General features: G+C 42.6%; 1 protein-coding gene across 3 annotated transcripts in view; it reads left to right on the top strand.

Annotated features, from left to right (window-relative positions):
• Positions 1-3,414: 3,414 nt before the first annotated feature.
• Positions 3,415-20,561, top strand: part of tmem178bb (transmembrane protein 178Bb) — a 106,679-nt gene continuing 89,532 nt past the window's right edge. The window contains exons 1-2 of one of the 3 annotated variants that reach the window (XM_032505388.1): positions 3,415-3,485; positions 3,733-4,435. In XM_032505388.1, the coding sequence (XP_032361279.1) occupies positions 4,054-4,435 (382 nt within the window). In that variant the 5' untranslated portion in view covers positions 3,415-3,485; positions 3,733-4,053. Of the gene's footprint in view, positions 3,486-3,524; positions 4,436-20,561 lie in introns of those variants that run through there. The other 2 variants (XM_032505389.1, XM_032505387.1) reach the window with 2 other exon arrangements.

The following is a 20,561-nucleotide window of genomic DNA, read 5'->3' as shown; positions in this document are numbered from 1 at the left end:
TGTGTAGTATTTGTTTTGCTGTTGTATAGTATTTTTGCTGTATAGTATTTGTGTTGCTGTTTTATTATGTATAGTATTTGTTTTGTCGTTTTTAATTTATGAATTCCCTGTGCGGCGTCCTTGAGTGCCAAGAAAGGCGCCTTTAAATAAAATGTATTATTATTATTATTAATAACACTGGAAGGTCATAATTCCCTCTGACTTCACCTACTCATTCCCCAGATAAATGATAACTGTACTTGACTTCCACTGGCAACAGTGCCTCCAAAATGTGCGTTTTTGAATTCTAATAGTTCTCCTTACTATAGCCAAGGCCCTTTTATATTGAATCAAAGCGTCTAGAGACCTTTTTGAGTTTCCTAAATCCTTTATTTCTTTCTTTTAATTGCTTTACTACATTCACTATTCCACCACTGTATATTTTTGGTAGGTCTAGCACTTTCTGAAAAACTTCCTTTAGCTGATTGAATAATTGCCTTAACCCTCATGTTGTCCTCAGGTCAAACTGACCCGTTTTCCTATGTCAGTGTTCTTTTTAACTACCCAAAATAAAATGATTGATATGTACTTTGGCAAGTACCAATCTCTACTTTCATTAATTTTGGGGTGTCTCATTCAATATTATAACATTTAAAAAAAAATTTTAAGTGGTTTTGAAATAGTATTGAGTAAAAGTTGACATATTCCAGTCTGTGATTGTCCATTAATATACATTCATTTTATTTTAGTCTAAAAAATTGCTTTTCTAACTCAAACACTGTGTATAATTTCCTATAAATGAGGTTCATTGACCATAAATTCCCTTAACTGTAAAACCAAAGTTAATAAGTTAGTGTTACGTAATTGTTAAAGGTCAAAAAAGTAACAAACATTGAAAAAAGTGTTAAAAAAGGGACAGAAACATAAGAAAGAGTTAAAAACATCGATAAAAAGCGCCAACAAAAGTGTTGATTTTCAATTTTGACGGGCAGACAACACAAGGGTTAACTATTTTATCATTCAATTTGGTTACATCCACCTGATTCTCCTCTTAAAGTGTATGCACTTATGTCTTGGAAAGTCTTACTTTGATCTACAAATGAGCTTATTCTGTGATTCCATTATGTTGTTTTATGTAGCCGATTTCCTACTTCATATTACATTGTTCTGCTCATGTTCTTTTCATCGTTCCCCCTGGTTTATCCTGTAGGCTAGGTGTTTTATCTGTTTAGCCTTTGTCCTGATTTTAATACATTTTCATGAATTTCAGGTTTGATACTTTGTAACTTCCATGTGGAAGTTGCATGTTTGTATTCAGTGTGCATGGCCGCAGTAGCCAGCCTATTTCTACAGGGTCTTTACAACATATTAACAGGAGAGGGAGCCAGATATGAAGAAACAGAACACCGCAGCCACAGATTCTTCTGCACAATGGAGAAATGAACTGGCAAAAAATTGGTGACAAATGTTGTCTTAATAACAAAGTAAAAGAGGTTGCTTTTAAAATGTTGCATAGAATATATCCAGCAAAATAAAGATTAAAGAGATTCAAACTTGATATTGAATATTCTTGTACTTTCTGTGAACTAGAAGAAGAAACAATCTTTTATTTGTTCTTTCACTGTACGTATACTAAAATATTTTGGATTGATGTTCAACATCTCATCAGACGGAACACTTGGCAACCAATTCAATTTAAGGATAAAGATTTTTATATCTGCGTTGAAGGCAATGAGATGGATAAAGATGTTGTGTATTTTATTCAATTGATCTTGTCATTGGGAAAATTCCACATTCACAAGAAGAAATGGGCGGACTCCAAACCAAACTTTGACTTTTTTTTTTTGTCAAGAAGTGCACCAATACAACAACACTATAAGAGACATTAAGAATAAGAAGGCAATTAAGACTGGAATTGTGTTTGATAAATTTCTCATGTAACGGTGATACATTTGACTTTATTTGCACTACACTTTCCTTTTTTACTTTATTTATTTTATACATACAGTATATATTTTTTCTTCTGTATATGCACCTCTGGTATTGACTTTTTGTATATGTACATACTGGCGATGTAACTGTTCTATGTTTTTAAAATGAAAAAATAAAATAACAAAATAAAGATTCTTTGCAAAGCTATACTTGCGAATATGTATTGTACCCAATTGTACACACATTCATACACTGTGGCCGAGGCTGCCGTACAAGGTGCCACCTGCTCATCAGATACACACTCACACACATTCACACTCCGATGGCACAGCATCGGGGTTCAGTGTCTTGCCCAAGGACACTTTGACATGGGCAGGGCCAGGGATTGAACCACCCATCTTCCAACTGGCAAGCAACCGCTCTACCACTGAGCCACAGACGCCCCAAATACAAAAGTATCAGACAGAATGAATAACACATTGATGTATAATACACTCAAAGAAATGTCTGTGTATTAACAGTTGTATGACTGTATATATTAACAGAAATTGTCTATAGGGACCTGGGTCATGTCTGGACGGGAACCCAAGATTTGTGGAAGTCTCGCGAGATGGTTGAGGCTTGGCATTCCCCTCCAACGGTTGAGGTTTGGATAGGCCATCGAGCACTGAGTTGCGTCTCAGTTTTCTTGAGCATTCTCAAACCTGGGGTTCCCATCTAGACCTGGACACAACCAACCTCCGATGGAAAAAATGAAGCCAAAAGAAGTGCCAAAAGCTATTATTATTTTTATTTCCACTAACCCTAAAAGAAAGTTTTTCCTCGCCACTGTCGCACTGTTGCTTGCTCTGGAGGAAACTACTAGACTGTTGGGTCCTTGTAAATTCTGGAGTGTGGTCTAGACCTACTCTATCTGTAAAGTGTCTTGAGATAACTCTTGTTATGAATTGATACTATAAATAAAATTGAATTAAATTGAAAAATTGAAAAACTGTAGTTCATCAAGTGGCCAGGTGACTGCTACACCCTGCCATGCCCTGCTACGCCCTGTTATGCCCTTCTCTGCACTGCTGTGCCCTTCTACGCCCTGCTATACCCTGGACTGCTACAACTATAATTTCTAGTCATAGTTACATTATCTTTATTGTTACTATAAGTGCCGCTGTTCATCTTACCAACTGCTATAATTTTTATTATTTATTGCTCTATATATGAATATCTGTGATAGTGTCTCTGTGTCCTAACAGGCAGCAAGAGGCTGGTTCTGTCTGAGGATTCTGACTAAAAGGAAGATTTTCCTCACCACTGTAGTTTTTGATGTTATCAGGTGTGCCCCCCACACACACACACACACACTCTCAAACACACATACACGGACACACACACACACACACACACACACACACACACACACACCCCACACACACACAGACTGCTGCTGATTGGTGTATGGATGATATAAGGATGATATAAAACTGCTGGGGGGGGGGGGGGTTCCAGACTGGCTGCTCTCTACCCTCCCTATTGACGGACGGCGGTCTGCATGGACTCTGCCAGATGTTTGCATTCACCAGGTAGGCCTACATCTGTCTTGCAGCTCCGTCATGTGAGTGGCATGATGACTCCGGCTAAATGCGCTGCACGACCCCCCCCTCTCTCTCTCTCTTTTTATGTAGCCTATACATCTGACGCTGCCGTCCTTTTTGTCCATCCATGTAGTGTGGGCGGTGCAGTAGTGTCCTGATGGGACATTTTGAGTCAGACACAGCTCAGTAAGCTTGACTAAACACCCTGGCCGGGGTGCTGATGTGTTGTGTGCAGGTTGGCGTCGCCCTCACAGACAGATGGATGCAGAAGATCCGGGGCTGAGATGAGATAAGCGTCCTCTCCGTCTCCGTCTCCGCCGAGCTGCTCCTGCATAACACCGAGCAAACAGGAAAGACGTATAGCCCCCAAAACACCGGAAACAGGGATTCAACATTTCATTTCTCCAGTTAGTTGTGTCTTCTCTCCGCATATCCTCGCCAGCCCCATGACGGTCCCGACGCTGTTCTCCGGAGGTGATGCGAGCTGAAGCCGCGGGACGCCGCAGAGGAGCTGTCCGTGTGTCGAGGTGCTGATGCGGCTGTGACAGAAGCGAGCATGGCTGCCGGGAAGTTGCTGCTCTACGCCGGGCTCTGTCTTTCTCTCTGCGCCCTGGGCATGCTGGCCGTGGCCATGTGCTCCGACCACTGGTACGAGACCGACGCCAGGAGGTACCGGGAGCGGTGCCGAAGCTTTTCCAGCCGCCGCAAGGATCCTGGCTTCATCTACATCCCCAACAACAGCCTGCCGCTGCGGGCCGGCCGGAGCAGCCCGCCCCGCTGGGAGGAGAAGCTGCTGCTGGCCCGCAGCCGGCGGCAGCTGTTCGCCATGAGCGCCGCGGATGAGTGCAGCAGGCAGTATAACTCCACCAACATGGGGCTGTGGAGGAGGTGCCATCGGCTGGGCTTCGACCAAGACATCGAAGACCTAATGCGGAAAGGTAAGAATGATACCCACACCTCAGACAGCTAACGAGGCTAAAGTTGTGGCAGAAACAGCAGTGTGCATTTTCAGACACCGTCACCGTTCATCACAAGACCCTCAGCTCGTCTGCTCTGTGGGGAGTGTTCATTTGACCAAAGGGCGAACAAGGACATCCAGCTGTTGTCTTGCTTTTCTGGAAGTAAATGTTGTCCAAAGAAACCAAAGAGCCCCCCTGTGTGTGTGTGTGTGTGTGTGTGTGTGTGTGTGTGGACAGCTTGGGGGCTGCAGACTGTATATATTGTAATGCTATTTTGCTGAAGCATGTTAAATAAGACGCAGTCGCTGTTCTCAGCTGATCTTGAACTTTAAGTATAGCTGCCTGACCCTTAACTGCAAATAATTACATCATCATGATGATCCCCCATTCTTTTGTGCATTTAGGTATTTGCACCAGTAGTCTACATCGACAATGTTCATTCCCAGGATTGGAAATGAACATTGGTAATCTTCAGATGCATGTCTGTCCCCGTCCTCTGTCTCTGTGTTGGCGTTCTAACCTCTGGTGGATTTCTGAGGACTATGGTTAACTGCTCCTCAGATCTCTGCAGGGTAAATCCAGACAGCTAGCTAGACTATCTGTCCAATCTGAGTTTACTGTTGACGACTAAAACTACTTCTGAACGTACACATGTTCCACCAAAACAAGTTCCTTCCCAAGGCTATTTAGCAGAGGCACCGTGGCTCTGTCCGCCGCCCATGACAATTGTGATTGGTTTAAAGAAATACCAATAAACCAGAGCACGCTTTTTTTAGTCTTACTGTAAAAGTAGATTTGGACGCTAGCCATGTATCAGGTAGGGTACTAGTATCACAGTCTTACTGTAAAACTAGATTTGGACATTGGCCACGTATCAGGTAACATACCCAATATTATTGGTTTGCATTTTCACAAAATGTAAAAATCACCGCTGTGGAGCTTCATTTAATGATCATATGGTGGAAGACACCAAACTACTGCTGCTGTAGCCGAGCGTCTCCAGGCCAAGGACCTTTGTCTGATCCTGATGGAAGTAGTGTGAAGATGGGGAGAGGGGAGGACCGGGGTCCTATGTAAACATCCAGGCGCTGCGTTTCGTGGCTTAACTGTTGTGGTCTGATAAGTTGGGGGTAGACCCCCAACAGTTATTACATTATTGTCTAATTGTCAATTTTGTTACGTATTGACGCTCTCTTTTTTGGACCACAATGAATTGCTAACATTAGCTATGATTAGATAATTAGATTAGATATGCCAAATGGTAATTATATAAGTTATTATTGGTCGGACTGTTGAGCTAAAGCTATGCTAGTTGTTGGCGGGGGGGAGGGGGACAGTTAGACATAGAAAAGGTTTTATGATAATGAAGAGACGTTTTTACTTAATAGGCTGGTTATTTGTGTTATTACATTATCTGGGTCACATGACAGTCATATATGAACAAAAATGTATCTTGGAATTCATTCAAACTTTGATTTGTTCAAATAAATTAATATTTTTAAATTTGACTAAAATAGACGGTTAATAGTACAGTCAAATTTGAAATTTTTTACAGCTGTAGTTGGAGATGGGAAGGCCAATTCTTTTTGATGCAGTATGGGTGAGTGAGTTTCTGTTGGTAGAAGTTAATATGTAGAGGAGAATGGGTTGGAATATGCTCTTATACAGTAGTACTAAGGTGACGGGGTTGATGGAGAGTCTCTGATTGGCAGCGTTTAAGAATGCGTTTAAGGTCAGTGATGTGTTGATCAGAACTCTGTTTTATTGTCCAGGGTGAGTCCAAGGTATGTGAAGCACTCTACCATTTCTCTAGGGGCATTGAAAAATAATGATTTAGTTTTATTTCTATTCAGATGGAGGTTAAGACTAGAGCTGTGCGATCATATATCACAATGTTTTTGACCAAATACAAGTACATCCATGTCGATATTGCGATGATATTGTAAGGTTGACTATTGGTGCTTTCACAAAATACGTAGACAATAAGATTTTAGATACCTAATCACTAATATTGTGGATACAATGACTAAGTGGGTAACAGCAAATAACAGAACAAGTAGAACAGTCTGGTAAGTTCCAAAAAGTACATCACTTTACTGTAATGTAGCCTTTAAAACCAGGAAAAGACGCCACCTGTCATATCCCGACCATAAGCTGGTAAAGAAAATGGCAGCGCCGCAGTTGTATTTTTATGTGTTTTCTATTCTATTTATTTCTTTGTTTTATACTCACAATAGATGGGGGAACAATATTACATTTTTTTGTGTATGTATTGAAGTACACATGACAATGACAATAAAGTAAATCTTGAATCTTGAATTACGATATCAAGAATTTAAGACAATATCTAGCCTCATATATCAATGTCCAATTAATATCGATATATTTCCCAGCCCTGATATAGTTATTGCCATTGAGGAGTGCAAGTACGGCAGTGTCAGCAGAGGATTTGAAGTATCTAACAGTCGAGGGACATACACAGTTGTATGTGTAGATACATCTACATGTACCAACCAATCAATCAACCAATCAATCAACCAATCAATCAATCAATCAATCAATCAACCAATCAATCACTCAATCAAGTGTTCTCTGTTGGACAGACCATGAAATGGTGACACTGTTTAGCATCACTATATGGCAATCCCTTGTTACGTTTTGGCCAGCATATACAATAGGCTAATACAAGCCGATATATATCTGCTATGTCGACATGTCTGCCTAATGTTTTGGCTGACGGTCACACAAAATAAGCAGTTTGAAGACAAAAGCAGCTGTCATTACTTTTGCACATTTTCTAGAATGAACATGAACATTTAATCAACGAAACATGATGATACCTTACTGAGCTGGGCCCTGCCATGAGGGTCACTGTAAAAAACATGTACTGGTTAATTCTCAACCAACCAGCCTGATTCCTGTTACCAATGGAGGAGAGATGCTTGTGACAAAAATCAAATTAAATCCTAAAATCGGCTTCAGACACACTAGTTTCCATGTATGTCCCTGTCGCTGATAACACTGCACATCACAGTGTGTGTGTGTGTGTGTGAATGTGTGTGTGTGTGTGTGTGTGTGTGTGTGTGTGTGTGTGTGCGTGTGTACGTGCGTGTGTGTGTGCAGCTGTGCCTCCCTTTGAGGCCTCCCATCTGCAGTACTGGGCAGCCCACACTCAGGGCTCAGTGCTCAGATGAATGGCTCCACAGAGCACGCTGATCTCTTTCAGCTCTCTGCTCCATCAGCATGGAAAAGTAGAGCGGGGTCTGTCATCACGATGCATCCCACAATAACTTCACATGGACGGTTCCATCAGGACAGAGCTCACAGTCACAGCCATCTGACCGCAGTTGCAGTTGCTAAGAGGTGCTAAGCTCTGCTAAATAGTCTTGGCAAAAAAAACACTAAAACCCTGAATCCATCAGCTGTGTCGTTCACTACTGAGCCTGTTTATTAAGCAGTGGTGGAATGTAACTAAGTACATTTGCCCAAGTATTGTAGTAAGTACAAGTAAGTACTTACGTTATGAGGCTGTGTATGAGGATGGACTCTGTGAAGAGAAGCTGTGGGACTCCAAAGCTTCCTGCCTCACTGACAGATGTCTCCACACATATTGTACAACATACTGTAACCCATAGAGCTGCACAATTTTTCGCAATTTCATCGTAATTACAATATGCAATATCCAAGTTGTAAATCTTTAGATGGCGTCGAACCATTCTGAATGGAGTATTCTTGAGCGATTTGAGACAAATCCTTTCCTACAGACTGAAGAAAACATCGTTGTTTGGTACAACTCCTTGCATTAATCACACAATAACCATTTTTAAATTCTTCAAGGAAAATGAAAATAATGAAACAAGAAATGATCATTCACTCCAATATCATGAATCATATCACAATATCAGTCAAAAAAATCGCAATTAAATATTTTTTCCTCATAAGGTGCAGCCTTATAGGCCACTGTACCAAATATTATAAGAAATCATCAAAGAAAACCTGTGATGCACATATATGCTCTCATTAGACTAGAGTGATTCTGCTGTCAAAGATATTATTCAACATTAGGCTTCTTGTAGTCTGAGTAATACATAATAATATATTTATATCAGATCAGACAGATATTTAAATATTTAGGGATTGAGACTGGCATTAGGATAAGGACATTCTTGTTTGAGTAACAGTCACTTCATAACATAGCCTTTCTTAGGGGCCCCTGCTGGGCCTGCATTTTCACTAAGTCATCCATGGGTCTATTACAAACCCTTTCATACTTGAATATACGTTTAGAAAATGTCATTACAACATTAATATTCATAGATATTTGTTTACAAGAGACAATATGCCACCTCTTATAGTCTTATATCCCAACATGTCTCTGAATTATTACTATGTATAATGTTGAGCTACATTTTATAGGCAAATACTGTACGCTTTATTCCACTACATGCATACGTCAGCTTTAGTTACAAATCACTTAGGTCATTACGATTTCACATGCACATTGTATGATGAGCTTATGAAATATGGGGGTCAATTTTCTGCATGAGTACTTACAGTATTGTTGCTTTAAGTGCATAATATAGTTCAAATATAAACTATTAGGATGATAAAATGATACATAGAATGTGAACATATGTAAACATATTGCATGCAGTATGTAGAATAGCTTCCTGGTGTGTTGATCTATATGAAGTTACATCAACATCAATGTGTTTATGTGATACATAGGAACATAGCATGCGTGAACACATTGTATAATATAATCAGGGTGGGATTTTCTGGGGGGATGCGTGGGATTTCCCCCTTTCTAGTCTCAACCTGTTCTCACTCCAAACCTGTGAAATACAGACGCTTGGGCAGTGTCTCAGCGTCAGACACAACGCAAAAAGCACCCTTTAGTGTGTGTGTGTGTAGGACGCACAGAGCAGAGCAGCAGCTACGCAACACCTGAAGATGACGTAGGATTAAGAGAGACAGCGGTAGCGAGTAGAATGAAAGTAATGAAATTCCTTGTTGGGAGGTTGGTGGTGGTGGTGGGGGGGATGGGTCAAACAACACATGACTATCACCCAGGAGACCAGGGTACATGCCCTGCATGTCACTTTGCCTAATTCCGACTGCCCGTTCTTCTTAACCTAAACCCAACCGTCCCGTTCTTCTTTTCCTAAACCAAACTGTCTCGTTCTTCTTTTCCTAAACCAAACTGTCTCGTTCTTCTTTTCCTAAACCCAACTGTCCCGTTCTTCTTTACCTAAACCCAACCGTCCCGTCCTTCTTTTCCTAAACCAAACTGTCCCATTCATCTTTACCTAAACCCAACTGTCCTGTTCTGACATGTACTGAGTTGACCTGTAGGTGTTTGTGCAGTCATCCCCCACCCTAAACAGGTCCTTGCCATACTAATTGTTGCTGTTCATTCAGCATACAATCAGGTTGATAATCCCAACCAGTTGGCATATGTTAGCTAGGTCTGGGATGCTGTGACTGGCAGACGCAGCTCACTGACTCCTAGAGAGTGGAAAGAGAAGAGAGACATCAGGCTAACAAAGTGGTTTGGGACAGAGGATGAGAACAAAGAAGGGAGGAAAGCCAAGAAAGGCTGTGGAGACAAGGATGTTAGAGAGAAGAGGATTACTGAGAGGAGTTGGAAGGGGGGGGGGGGAGGCGCCATCTGTTGTCGCTCTGTGCGGAAAAGACCTTTTAGGTTCTGATCAAGACATTAACAGTCCGAACAGTACAAACAGGGACAGGCTCTGATTGGATTACCTGGCTCCATGGGGGCGCTGAATTATGAGGAGGGCTAAATGAGGTACTGTAGGGGTCTAAAGGGGCCTCGGAGGTGCCTTTCCGATGAGCCTGCTGGTAAAGCTGCTCATCTAACAGACACATGGAAGCTGCTTTCACTTGTGGTTTGACCAGCTGCTGGGTGATTATTAGAGGAAGGAAGATGGAAGCAGATCAGACTTAGTTGTTTAATCCAGTGACAGTGAGGCTGCTCATTGTCTGTATGGTGAACAGTGGTTCCCAAGCATTTTGGTCCGAGGTAGTAGTAGTAGTTTATTTGAACATGTAAAACATTAAAATAAAAAAACATACACACACATTCATGCATGCATACAGTATATAATTAAAATGACAGATAAATAAGGTCATGTACTCTCAACACAATCTTCCAAAAATGATTGAAAGTCATTCAAACAAAAAATTCCCATGTTCAAAAAAGAGTAGGAAAAAGTTCACAAACAACTTATCAGGTTCTACCCCCTTTCTCTACTACAAAACACAAAATCTTATGCTTCACTTATGGCGTTTTTCCACTGCTGGTAACAGCTCGACTCGACTCGCCTCTACTCGACTCAACGCACTCTGCGTCCGTTTTCCATTGCAGATTGAGTAACGCCTCAGCGTGGCTGGTCAACATAGCTACGCGTGATGATGTAATTTTCAACGCGACTCACAACAGCACGTCGGCTACTCGCCACAGCCAGAAGAAATGTTTTGTTTCAAAAGAAACTGAAGGAAGCAACAAAAATCACCGCTATAAAAAACGGATTTCGGGAATTCCGACGGAGTTCAGACGTTGACATGACGGTTGTTCGCCGACACAAAAGGGTAAGTTAAGTTTCCTGGTAACGTCAGCTAACATTTGCATGTGTTCAGGGTTGCAGTCAGTATTTACTAGATTAGATTAGATTAGATTATACTTTATTTATCCCACGACAGGGAAATTCTGTCGTTACAAGTAGCAGCATAGCAGCAACAGCAAAAAACTAAAAACAAAACAATAACACACAAACAAGTAAGCACGAAAGAAATACAAGGCAAGAAATACAAGGCAAGAAATACAGGCAAGAAATAGACAATGAAAATATGGTAGACTGAGTAAGTAAAATGCCGTCAAACAAATTTTAAAGTGCGGTTGCCATTATAAGAGAAACATATTGCGGTGTAAGTGACGTTAAAAATTAAGTTGAATGTGTAATTAGAGCAAGAAGCAAGAGTCGGTAGCATAATTTAAATTATATTAACCTGAGACCATAAATATTGAAAAGTAAGTACTTGTAATAAAATAATATAAATACCAATATTAAAGATAAACGAAAGTGTGTGATGTAGATGGGAGAAAACAGGAACAGAAACTACAACACTATCAGGTAGTGCAGGCGTTGTAGAGTCTGACAGCGGCCGGGATGAAGGACCTGCGGTACCTCTCTTCTTACACCGTGGTGTTGTCAGTCTGCTGCTGAAGGAGCTGCTCAGGGACCCCACAGTGTCATGTAGGGGGTGAGAGGTGTTGTCCATGATGGATGTCAGCTTGGCTAACATCCTCCTCTCCCCTACTTTCTCTATGGGGTCCAGAGGACAGTCCAGGAAAGAGCTCGCTCTCCTGATCAGTCTATTGAGTCTGCTCCTGTCCCGGTCCGAGCTGCCCCCCCTCCAGCAGACCACAGCGTAGAGGATGGCAGAGGCCACCACAGAGTCATAGAAGGTCCTGAGGAGAGTCCTACACACTCCAAAGGACCTGAGTCTCCTCAGCAGATGGAGGCGACTCTGGCCCTTCTTGTAGAGTGCTTGGGTGTTATCAGTCCAGTTCAGTTTATTGTTTAGGTGAACACCCAGGAATTTGTAGCTCTCCACTACATCAATGTCCAATCCCTGGATGCTCACCGGTGAGAAAGGGGATGTTTTCCTTCTGAAGTTGACTATCATCGCCTTTGTCTTGCTGGTGTTAAGCTGAAGCTGGTTGAGCTCACACCAGCTGACAAAGTCCTTGATAACCGACCTGTATTCCAGATCGTTCCCCTCAGAGACACAACCAACAACGGCTGTGTCATCAGAGAACTTCTGGATGTGGCAGTGGGTGGTGTTGTGTGTGAAGTCCGAGGTGTAGAGGGTGAAAAGGAAGGGGGAGAGCACCGTACCCTGAGGGGCACCTGTGCTGCAGTGCACCACGTCAGACACATAGTGATGGAGCCTCACATACTGTGGTCTGTTGGTGAGGTAGTCCGTAGTCCATGCAGCCAGATGTTGGTCCACTCCGGCACTCCCATCTTCACTCTGAGGAGCGAAGGCTGGATGGTGTTAAAAGCACTGGAGAAGTCGAAGAACATGACTCTCACAGTTCTCCCGCTGTCCTCCAGGTGGAGCAGCGATCTGTTCAGCAGGTAGATCACTGCGTCGTCCACTCCAATCCCAGGCTGGTAAGCAAACTGCAGGGGTCCAGCTGTGTGCCCACCAGGGGTCGCAGGTGACGCAGGATGATCCTCTCCATGGTCTTCATCAGGTGAGAAGTCAGGGCAACAGGCCTGAAGTGGTTTGGCTCCTTGGGTCGCGGTGACTTTGGTACCGGGACCACACAGAGGTCTTCCACAGGCTGGGACCTTCTCCAGGCTCAGGCTCAGGTTGAATAAGTGCCTGAACACACCACAGAGCTGGTCCGCACAGTCCCTGAGAGACTTGGGCTGATGCCGTCCGGGCCCGGGGCCTTCCTTGCCTGAGCTTCTTCAGTTGACTTCTCACCTGATCATCTGTTATGGAGAAGTGGGTGGAGGATGACTGGGGTGTGTGGATGGTAGGTGTAGGGTCTCAGGGAGGGGGAGAGGGGGTGGTGAACTGATGAGCGGAAGAGGGGGGAGGAGCGGGCTGGTGGGTTCATTGCTGATGCGGGTCGATGAAGGTGGCAGGCTGAGGAGGGGGGGGGGGAGGAGGAGAAGGCCAGGGGAGGTGTGAAAGAGGGGCTGGGGGGTGTGAAGAGGAGGCGAGGAGGCAGAGTCAATCTGTTAAAAACAGATTCAGCTCATCTGCCCAGTCCTTGTCTCCTCCGGCTTGGCTTCTTCCCACAGCTTTGCCGTGCCCGAGATGTTCTGCAGCCCTCTCCGACGTCCCTAGCATTGTTCTGCTCCAAACTCTTTTCTATTTCCTCCCGTAGATGACCTTCCCCCTCCTGATATACTATACGCTATATAAAGTACATGAACTTTAGCAACCATGATTACACACCAAAATATGTATGCTGTGTACTGTTTGTGTTTCAGAGCATTCACGCTTTGCAAAATCGCCGCCGCAGAACGTCTGGTGTGCGCTGTCCGACTGGTGAAATCTCTGGTTCTGACCTGCTGGGCTTTGTATAATCTTTATTAGAGTCATGGAGAGGCTTGTGACTGGGATGCATCTGGGACAGCAGAACCGGGGGGGACACTGTCACAGGGTACAGAGGAAGAAGACCGGGATGTACGGGAGGGTTTGATGCGCTAGTTGAAAAGCTAAATAAAAACTTATCTTTGATATCTTGTCTTGTTTTTTTAAAGTAACAGTGTGCAATATTGGAAACGACATGAAGCCCATGTCAATTTCAATTCAATTTTATTTATGGTATCAAGTCATAACAAGAGTTATCTCGAGACACTTTACAGATAGAGTAGGTCTAGACCACATTCCATAATTTACAAGGACCCAACAGTTCTAGTAGTTTCCTCCAGAGCAAGCAACAGTGCGACAGTGGCGAGGAAAAACCTCGGACAGACCCAGGCTCTTGGTAGGCGGTGTCTGACGGGCCGGTTGGGGTTAGAGTGAAGAGTGGAAATAACAAAAATAGAAAAAATAGTAGTTTGTAGCAGTTCTTTGTAGTAGTTCATGGCATAGCAGGGCACTGTGGGCATGTAGCTGGGCACCGCAGAGTGTAGCAGATGAACATGGCATCGCAGAACGTGTAGCGGGACCATGGCAACAGCTGCTACCATGATTTTGGAGCATCCCTGATCCGAGGGAACATGCTGGGGAAAAAGGAACGTAAGGACTCCGGGTAATGACTCCCCAGAGCTAGGTTAGTAACAAGCATTTCTGGGACATGGATGCACATAAATGAAAAGATAGAAAGATAGAGGAGAGAGGAGCTCAGTGTATCAAAGGAAGTCCCCAGCTGTCTAAAACTATTACAGCAAAACTAGGAGAGACAGGGTAAAGAGAGGAGCCTGGTCAGGCTACAACTCTCCCCAACCGGATCGGGCTGTATGCCAAGTCTCCCTTTAGTTTTATAATATTCTTGATTATATGATTTATAGATCTGACAACTATGACGAGACGCAGGTGGGTTGGGTTAGGCGGACGCTGTGACTCCTTACTCACTAACAATATTCAATTCTATGCCCTAACTATAAGCTTTATCAAAAAGGAAAGTCTCTTAAATGTGGGGACGGTGCCTCCTGAACCCAAACTGGAACCTGGTTCCACAGGAGAGGAGCCTGATAGCTGAACGCTCTGGCTCCCGTTCTACTTTTAGACACTCTAGGAACCACAAGTAACCCTGCATTCTGGGGGCGTAGTGCTCTTGTAGGGTTGTAAGGTACTTTGAGCTCTTTAAGATAAGATGGTGCCTGACCATGAAGAGCTTTGTAGGTGAGAAGAAGGATTTTTAATTCTATTCTGGATTTTACAGGAAGCCAATGCAGAGAAGCTGAAACAGGAGAGATGTGATCTCTTTTCCTGGTTCCTGTCAGAACACGTGCTGCAGCATTCTGGATCAGCTGAAGAGTCTTTATGGACTTTTTCAAGCAGCCTGATAACAAAGAATTGCAGTAATCTAGCCTAGAAGTAACAAATACATGGACTAATTTTTTTGCACACTCCGCACTCGTTTGCTAAAAACACAGTGATCCGACCAACCAGTAGTCTGCAGGTTTCCACGTCACCTTTTGGTATCGCCTCAGCTCGCTTGGAACCTCGATTGAGGTACTAAAAAAAGTACCTGGTAGCAGGTCCCAGGGACTTTTTTTTGTAATGGAAAACCAAAAAAGGCGAGTAGAGTCGAGGCGAGTCGAGTAGATACCACACAGTGGAAAACCCCCATTAGGTCCCCCCAACAGCATTGTCAAAGGAAATCACGTACCCCGTCATCAATTCACAATGTGCTACAAATCTATGTAATGTATGTAAATAATTTGTTCATGCAATTGAACTGTCAATATTTTAGGCTGGTTTGGTCATCAATCGTAAATCTACAAGCCTACTAGGCTGCAACCACTTAGAATGAGGTGGAATATTTGACCATTTATCCACTATAACGTTACTTTTAGCTTGTTATTTCTAGCATTTGTTCATTGCTTTTGGCTACTTGTTTAAACCGCCGTGCTCACTTTCTGACTAGTTTTCTCTTACATTACTGGTACTGTTGGCTTCATCTTAGTATGTGGATATATTATTTTTTATCATATCCTCAAATTACAGTAGTTGGATCCAAACTTTCCACGTACCCCTGGTGTGGAGCTTACCAGATCTCTGTGGTCTGTAGAAACGGGAACAAAATGTTATTATTGTTAAATCTTATAATTCATGCTGCATGCACCTTATAATCACTTTGGTTAGGTATGCTGTCTTTCTAAAAGGTGTCTGTATGAGGGAACCTCGATAGGTTCCTGATAGGTTCATCAGCATATTGGATTGAAAATATTGGATTGAAATATCTTCTCACAAGATGTAGCTGTAATTGTGACCAACTAGAATGTTCCAGCGTGGCACCTTTGAAATGTATAAGAATGGATGTAACTGTTGAAGGGAATGGAGTCCACCTGCAGGTGTGAAAATGACTTTCTCTCTTGTTGAATGTCTGAATGGCGCAGCAGTAGCTCAGCCTGCAGGGGCTTGTCTCAGGAGCCGGAGGGTTGCCGGCTCAAGTCCCAAGCATGGAGTGTGGACTGGTAGCTGCAGATGTGCCACTGTTCCTCTTAATCATTGTGTTGTTGTCCTGTCAAAATTGAAAGTTTATGCTTTTGTTGGGGCTTTTTTTCAATGTTTTTAACATTTTCTTACGTTTTTGTCCTATTTATCAACACTTTTGACTTTTTCAGTGTTTGTCACCATTTTTGACGTTTTCAACACTACGTAACACTAACTTATAAACTTTAGTTTTAAAGTTATTTTTTGAATTTATGGTCAATAAAACTCATTTATAGGAAATTATATCTAATGTTTAAGTTACAAAATCAGAAATTAGGAATTATTTAGACCTAAATTAATAGAATGGATGTTGATGGATAATCACAGACTGGAATATCTCAACTTTTACTCAATACTATTTCAAAACCACTTTAATTTTTTCAAATGCTATAAAATTGAATAAGGCACCCTATAATTAATGAAAGTAGAGATTTGTACTTACCAAAGAGCGTTGTGTGGAATCAATCATGTTAATTTTGGGTAGTTAAAAAAAACATTGATATAGGAAAATGGGTCAGTTTGACCTGAGGACAACATGAGGGTTAATCTACATCCCACATCCACAGCTATTCATTCTCATATCTTTGTGGACGGGCCCTGTTTACTCAGCCCCCCGTTCCCTCCAGTCCCCCCCAACACTCACCATAACTCTTTCAGTTTACTTAGGGCGTGTTTGTGTTGTATTAAGATATCCTCTATCCATGCAGCCATGTTGCATTCAGTGTAGTGTGTTCATTTCTGTGTGACTTGTTGTGGTTTGTTGTGGTTCGGGGGGGGCACTCATCTTCCTGGAAACACTTAAATTATTCAGACACATGTAGCATCCTCCTCATTAGTGCCCCTGCAGCCCAGCCAACCACACCTCCAGACTAATGAACCACAGACATACATCCCAGATTGCATTTGCACCAGGATTAAAGTAGGATTGAAAAATATTTTCAAAGTATGTCAAAATTATTCTTATTCTTTTACATGCACTTGAATATTATGAAGTACAGTTCTGTTCGGTGAAGTTCTGTAAGAAAATGGAGGCTGGGGGAACTCATATTAATGTTAAAAAACCTCATAAAGTGACAGTTTCATGCCCTGGGACCTTTAAGTCTTTTTCTTTTATACATGAATGGTGTTTTGGGTTCATTGTGTATTTTCAGAGCTTGTGAGGTGACCAACGGCTGTGTATGCAGGTGATAGAAGACTAGCTCACAAAGTGTTAACAACCTTATTTGTGTAACCAGTGGAGTTTTTTTTTCTCCGGGAATATGCAGTTGGTGAAGCATGTGCTAATTCCTCATCGTTACCATGAAGCTAACCGACTTATAGCTAAAGAACTGTTGCCACATTGGAAATGCACACAAGTTAATAATAGCTCTAGAGAGTAGCTAAGTTATCAGTGTGTTGTTCATTCAGCCCAACACTCTGCACCATGTGGTCGCCTCTCAGTTTTGTTGGTCCAAAGAATAAGCCAAATATAGTATAGCAGTGTCACTGTCACTAATATGAGGAAGTCTTTCTAAGGAAACGGAACCAACATGCATATGATGGGAGCACGCTAACAAGCAGTTGCTCCATTTGACTCCCTTTGGGATCTGACAGTGTCCACAGACTGACTCATCATGAAGTGGTCTGACTCCTGTGATAGGCAGAGGGGGGGCATAGTGGGGTTTGTTTCCTCACATCAGTGTTTGATGACCTCATACTCTCTCTCCCACACACACACACACACCACACACACACACACACACACACACACACACACACACACGATACACATGATACCACACACATCACTCGTGTACCAAGAACATGGTTTACTCAACATAAATAATAAATGATGCGCTCAATGGAATCTGATACTGTCTCTGGACACACAAACACACACACACACACACACACACACACACACACACACACACACACACACACACACACACACACACACACACACACACACACACACACACTGTTCATGGTGTTTATTCAGTCAGGAGGTTGAAGCTTCACATAATTAAAAAATAAAACATAAATTGTAACTGAGCTTGAACTACTGTATTATGACAAGCTGGTTGGTCAGCTGGTTTTATCAGTGATAAATGAAGATCAAGTCATAAAAGATAGTTGACGAATATTTTTTGCCCAATTTTTGTTAACTTGTGGAAAATGTTAAATATTCACACCCATTCACAGGTGGAAAATCCTGAAGGTTGGCAGGATGGTCTGACTTGTTTTGCCTGTCTTTCAACGTTATGTGGGTAAATGTGAGATGTTCAAGTCACACATGTCTTGTCTTCCTATCAGAAACAAGGAAAGGAATTTGACCCGTTCTTCTCACTCCCGCTTGGTCAGTGGCTCTCAGAGTGCACATTGGACTGCTGGGATTTTCGCGAGTAATGAAAATGCGATAGGGGGCCCCGGCTGTGAATCAATATCTTCCAGTCATACGGGCCCCTGATTGGTCCGGGCCCTTAAGCAACTGCGTACCCTGCTTACCTGCTTTTCTGTCTAAAGAAATTTCAATAGAAATGTAAGCCTTTCAAAAGAAATGTTAGACTTTCTAAAGAAATGTAAGACTTTCTAAAGAAATGTAAGACTTTCTAAAGAAATGTAAGCCTTTCAAAAGAAATGTAAGACTCTAAAGAAATCTAAGAATTTCTAAAGAAATCTAAGATGTTCTAAAGAAATGTAAGACTTTCAAGGCCTTATTTTCCAAATATTATATCAAAGACATTTTAAGACCCCGCAGGTACCCTGTGGTCCTTGGCTTAAAAATGTGGAAGACCTCTGTTTTGGACAGTGGCTTTCCTGCGGTGCCTTGTCTTTCTCGTCTTCATCGTCTTCTTCGTCTTCCTCTGGCCCGTTTAATCAACGGCTTATCAAGTCAAGAGAGCGCCGTTGGCCTGTAGGATGAGCCGGCATCAATCACATCCTGTTTTTCAAAGCAGATGAAGGGAGCTCTGTGTCCACAGCTGCCTCCCTCCCAAGAAAGACCTTTTTATTGCTCAGGACCGCCGGACTATACAAGAATGATGTCCTATAAAGGAGCCATTATTGTCCAAGTGGATCATTCAGACTCAGACTCAGTGAAAGGCACTAGTTATCGGAGCTTTGTGCGGCTCATTACAGCATCGCCTCACACTCACTTCAAACAAGAGGTCGCATTTGCAGCCACTGATTAACACCGGAGGGACTGAATGAGAGCATCACCGTCTGCCGCTAACAATGAAGAAACACCCTGCTCATCCCCTGGTCGGTGTTGTCATGGTAACTTGTGATGACTGTTTGACAGATGATGTGCAGGCAGCCTGTCAGGAGGGTAAGACAACAAAGCGCCCGCTGCAGATGGCGACAGGCGTGGAAAGACAGCGTTCCCATGTGACACCTCGGCTGCTGCTGGGTGTCTGCTGTGCGTTTTGTCAGACAGGAGATGAGAAGGGACGGCTGTCACAGAGGATGCTGGACGCAAAATGTCTCAATGATAATAACACGAGTCATTCACGAGCAGTTGATTTGAATTCAGTCTTAGCTTGCTTGTAACATTGCTTGGTTGCAACAGTAGGAAGATAGATACTTTATTAATCCCACAGGGAAATTTTAGCAAGACAACCGTAACACAACAAACACACATATATCACACAAACATAAGAATAAAAATTAAAATCACTCACAGAAATGCAGTGGCTATGATAACGTATGATACTGTTGTAGAATGTGTGCAATGGTGATGGTGCAAAAGTGAACAGTGCAGGGATTAAACCGTGCAGTAGATCATGATTAAATATTATTTATGACTATAAAATAATAAACATAATATATTAACTGACTGATTGCTTAAGAATAAGAATGATATGTAACAAGGAATAAGTTATAAGATAAGATGGAGATGTTATGACCACAGTCCAGATTGTGTAGGAGTGTCCCAGGGCAAGACACTGAACCCCGAGTTGCCCCCAATGCTGCACCAGTGGAGTGTGAATGTGTGTGAGTGTGTATCTGATGAGCAGGTGGCATCTTGTATGCCAGCCTCGGCCACAGTGTGTGAATGTGTGTGAATGGTGAATGGTTCCTGTAAAAGCATTTTTTTGAGTAGTCGTTAAGACTAGAAAAGCGCTAAATAAAAATAGTCCGCATAAAAACGGGGGTCTTGGGTTGCTGCCAAGTGAACTAGAGTTCAGTTCACTTTAGGTGAGAAAGGAAGCCATTCCAAATACAGGAAGTGGACCAAAAGAATGCATTTACTAGCTACAGTTTCAACCTTGCACTCAATTTCTGGACTTAAATAGGCTAGGATTTGAAGGATGATAACTTTCCGATCCATAATTTAATTTGACCACACATCGTTGGTCGTCTTTGTGACATCATCTCTCTCTCGTTATAAATGTGGGGTTGCTCCATTGTT

The sequence above is a fragment of the Etheostoma spectabile genome, chromosome 23, assembly GCF_008692095.1.
Source record: "Etheostoma spectabile isolate EspeVRDwgs_2016 chromosome 23, UIUC_Espe_1.0, whole genome shotgun sequence".
NCBI classification, from domain to species: Eukaryota; Metazoa; Chordata; class Actinopteri; order Perciformes; family Percidae; genus Etheostoma; species Etheostoma spectabile.
Note: the sequence above shows the minus strand (reverse complement) of the source record. Positions and strands in the feature narration are given on the sequence as shown.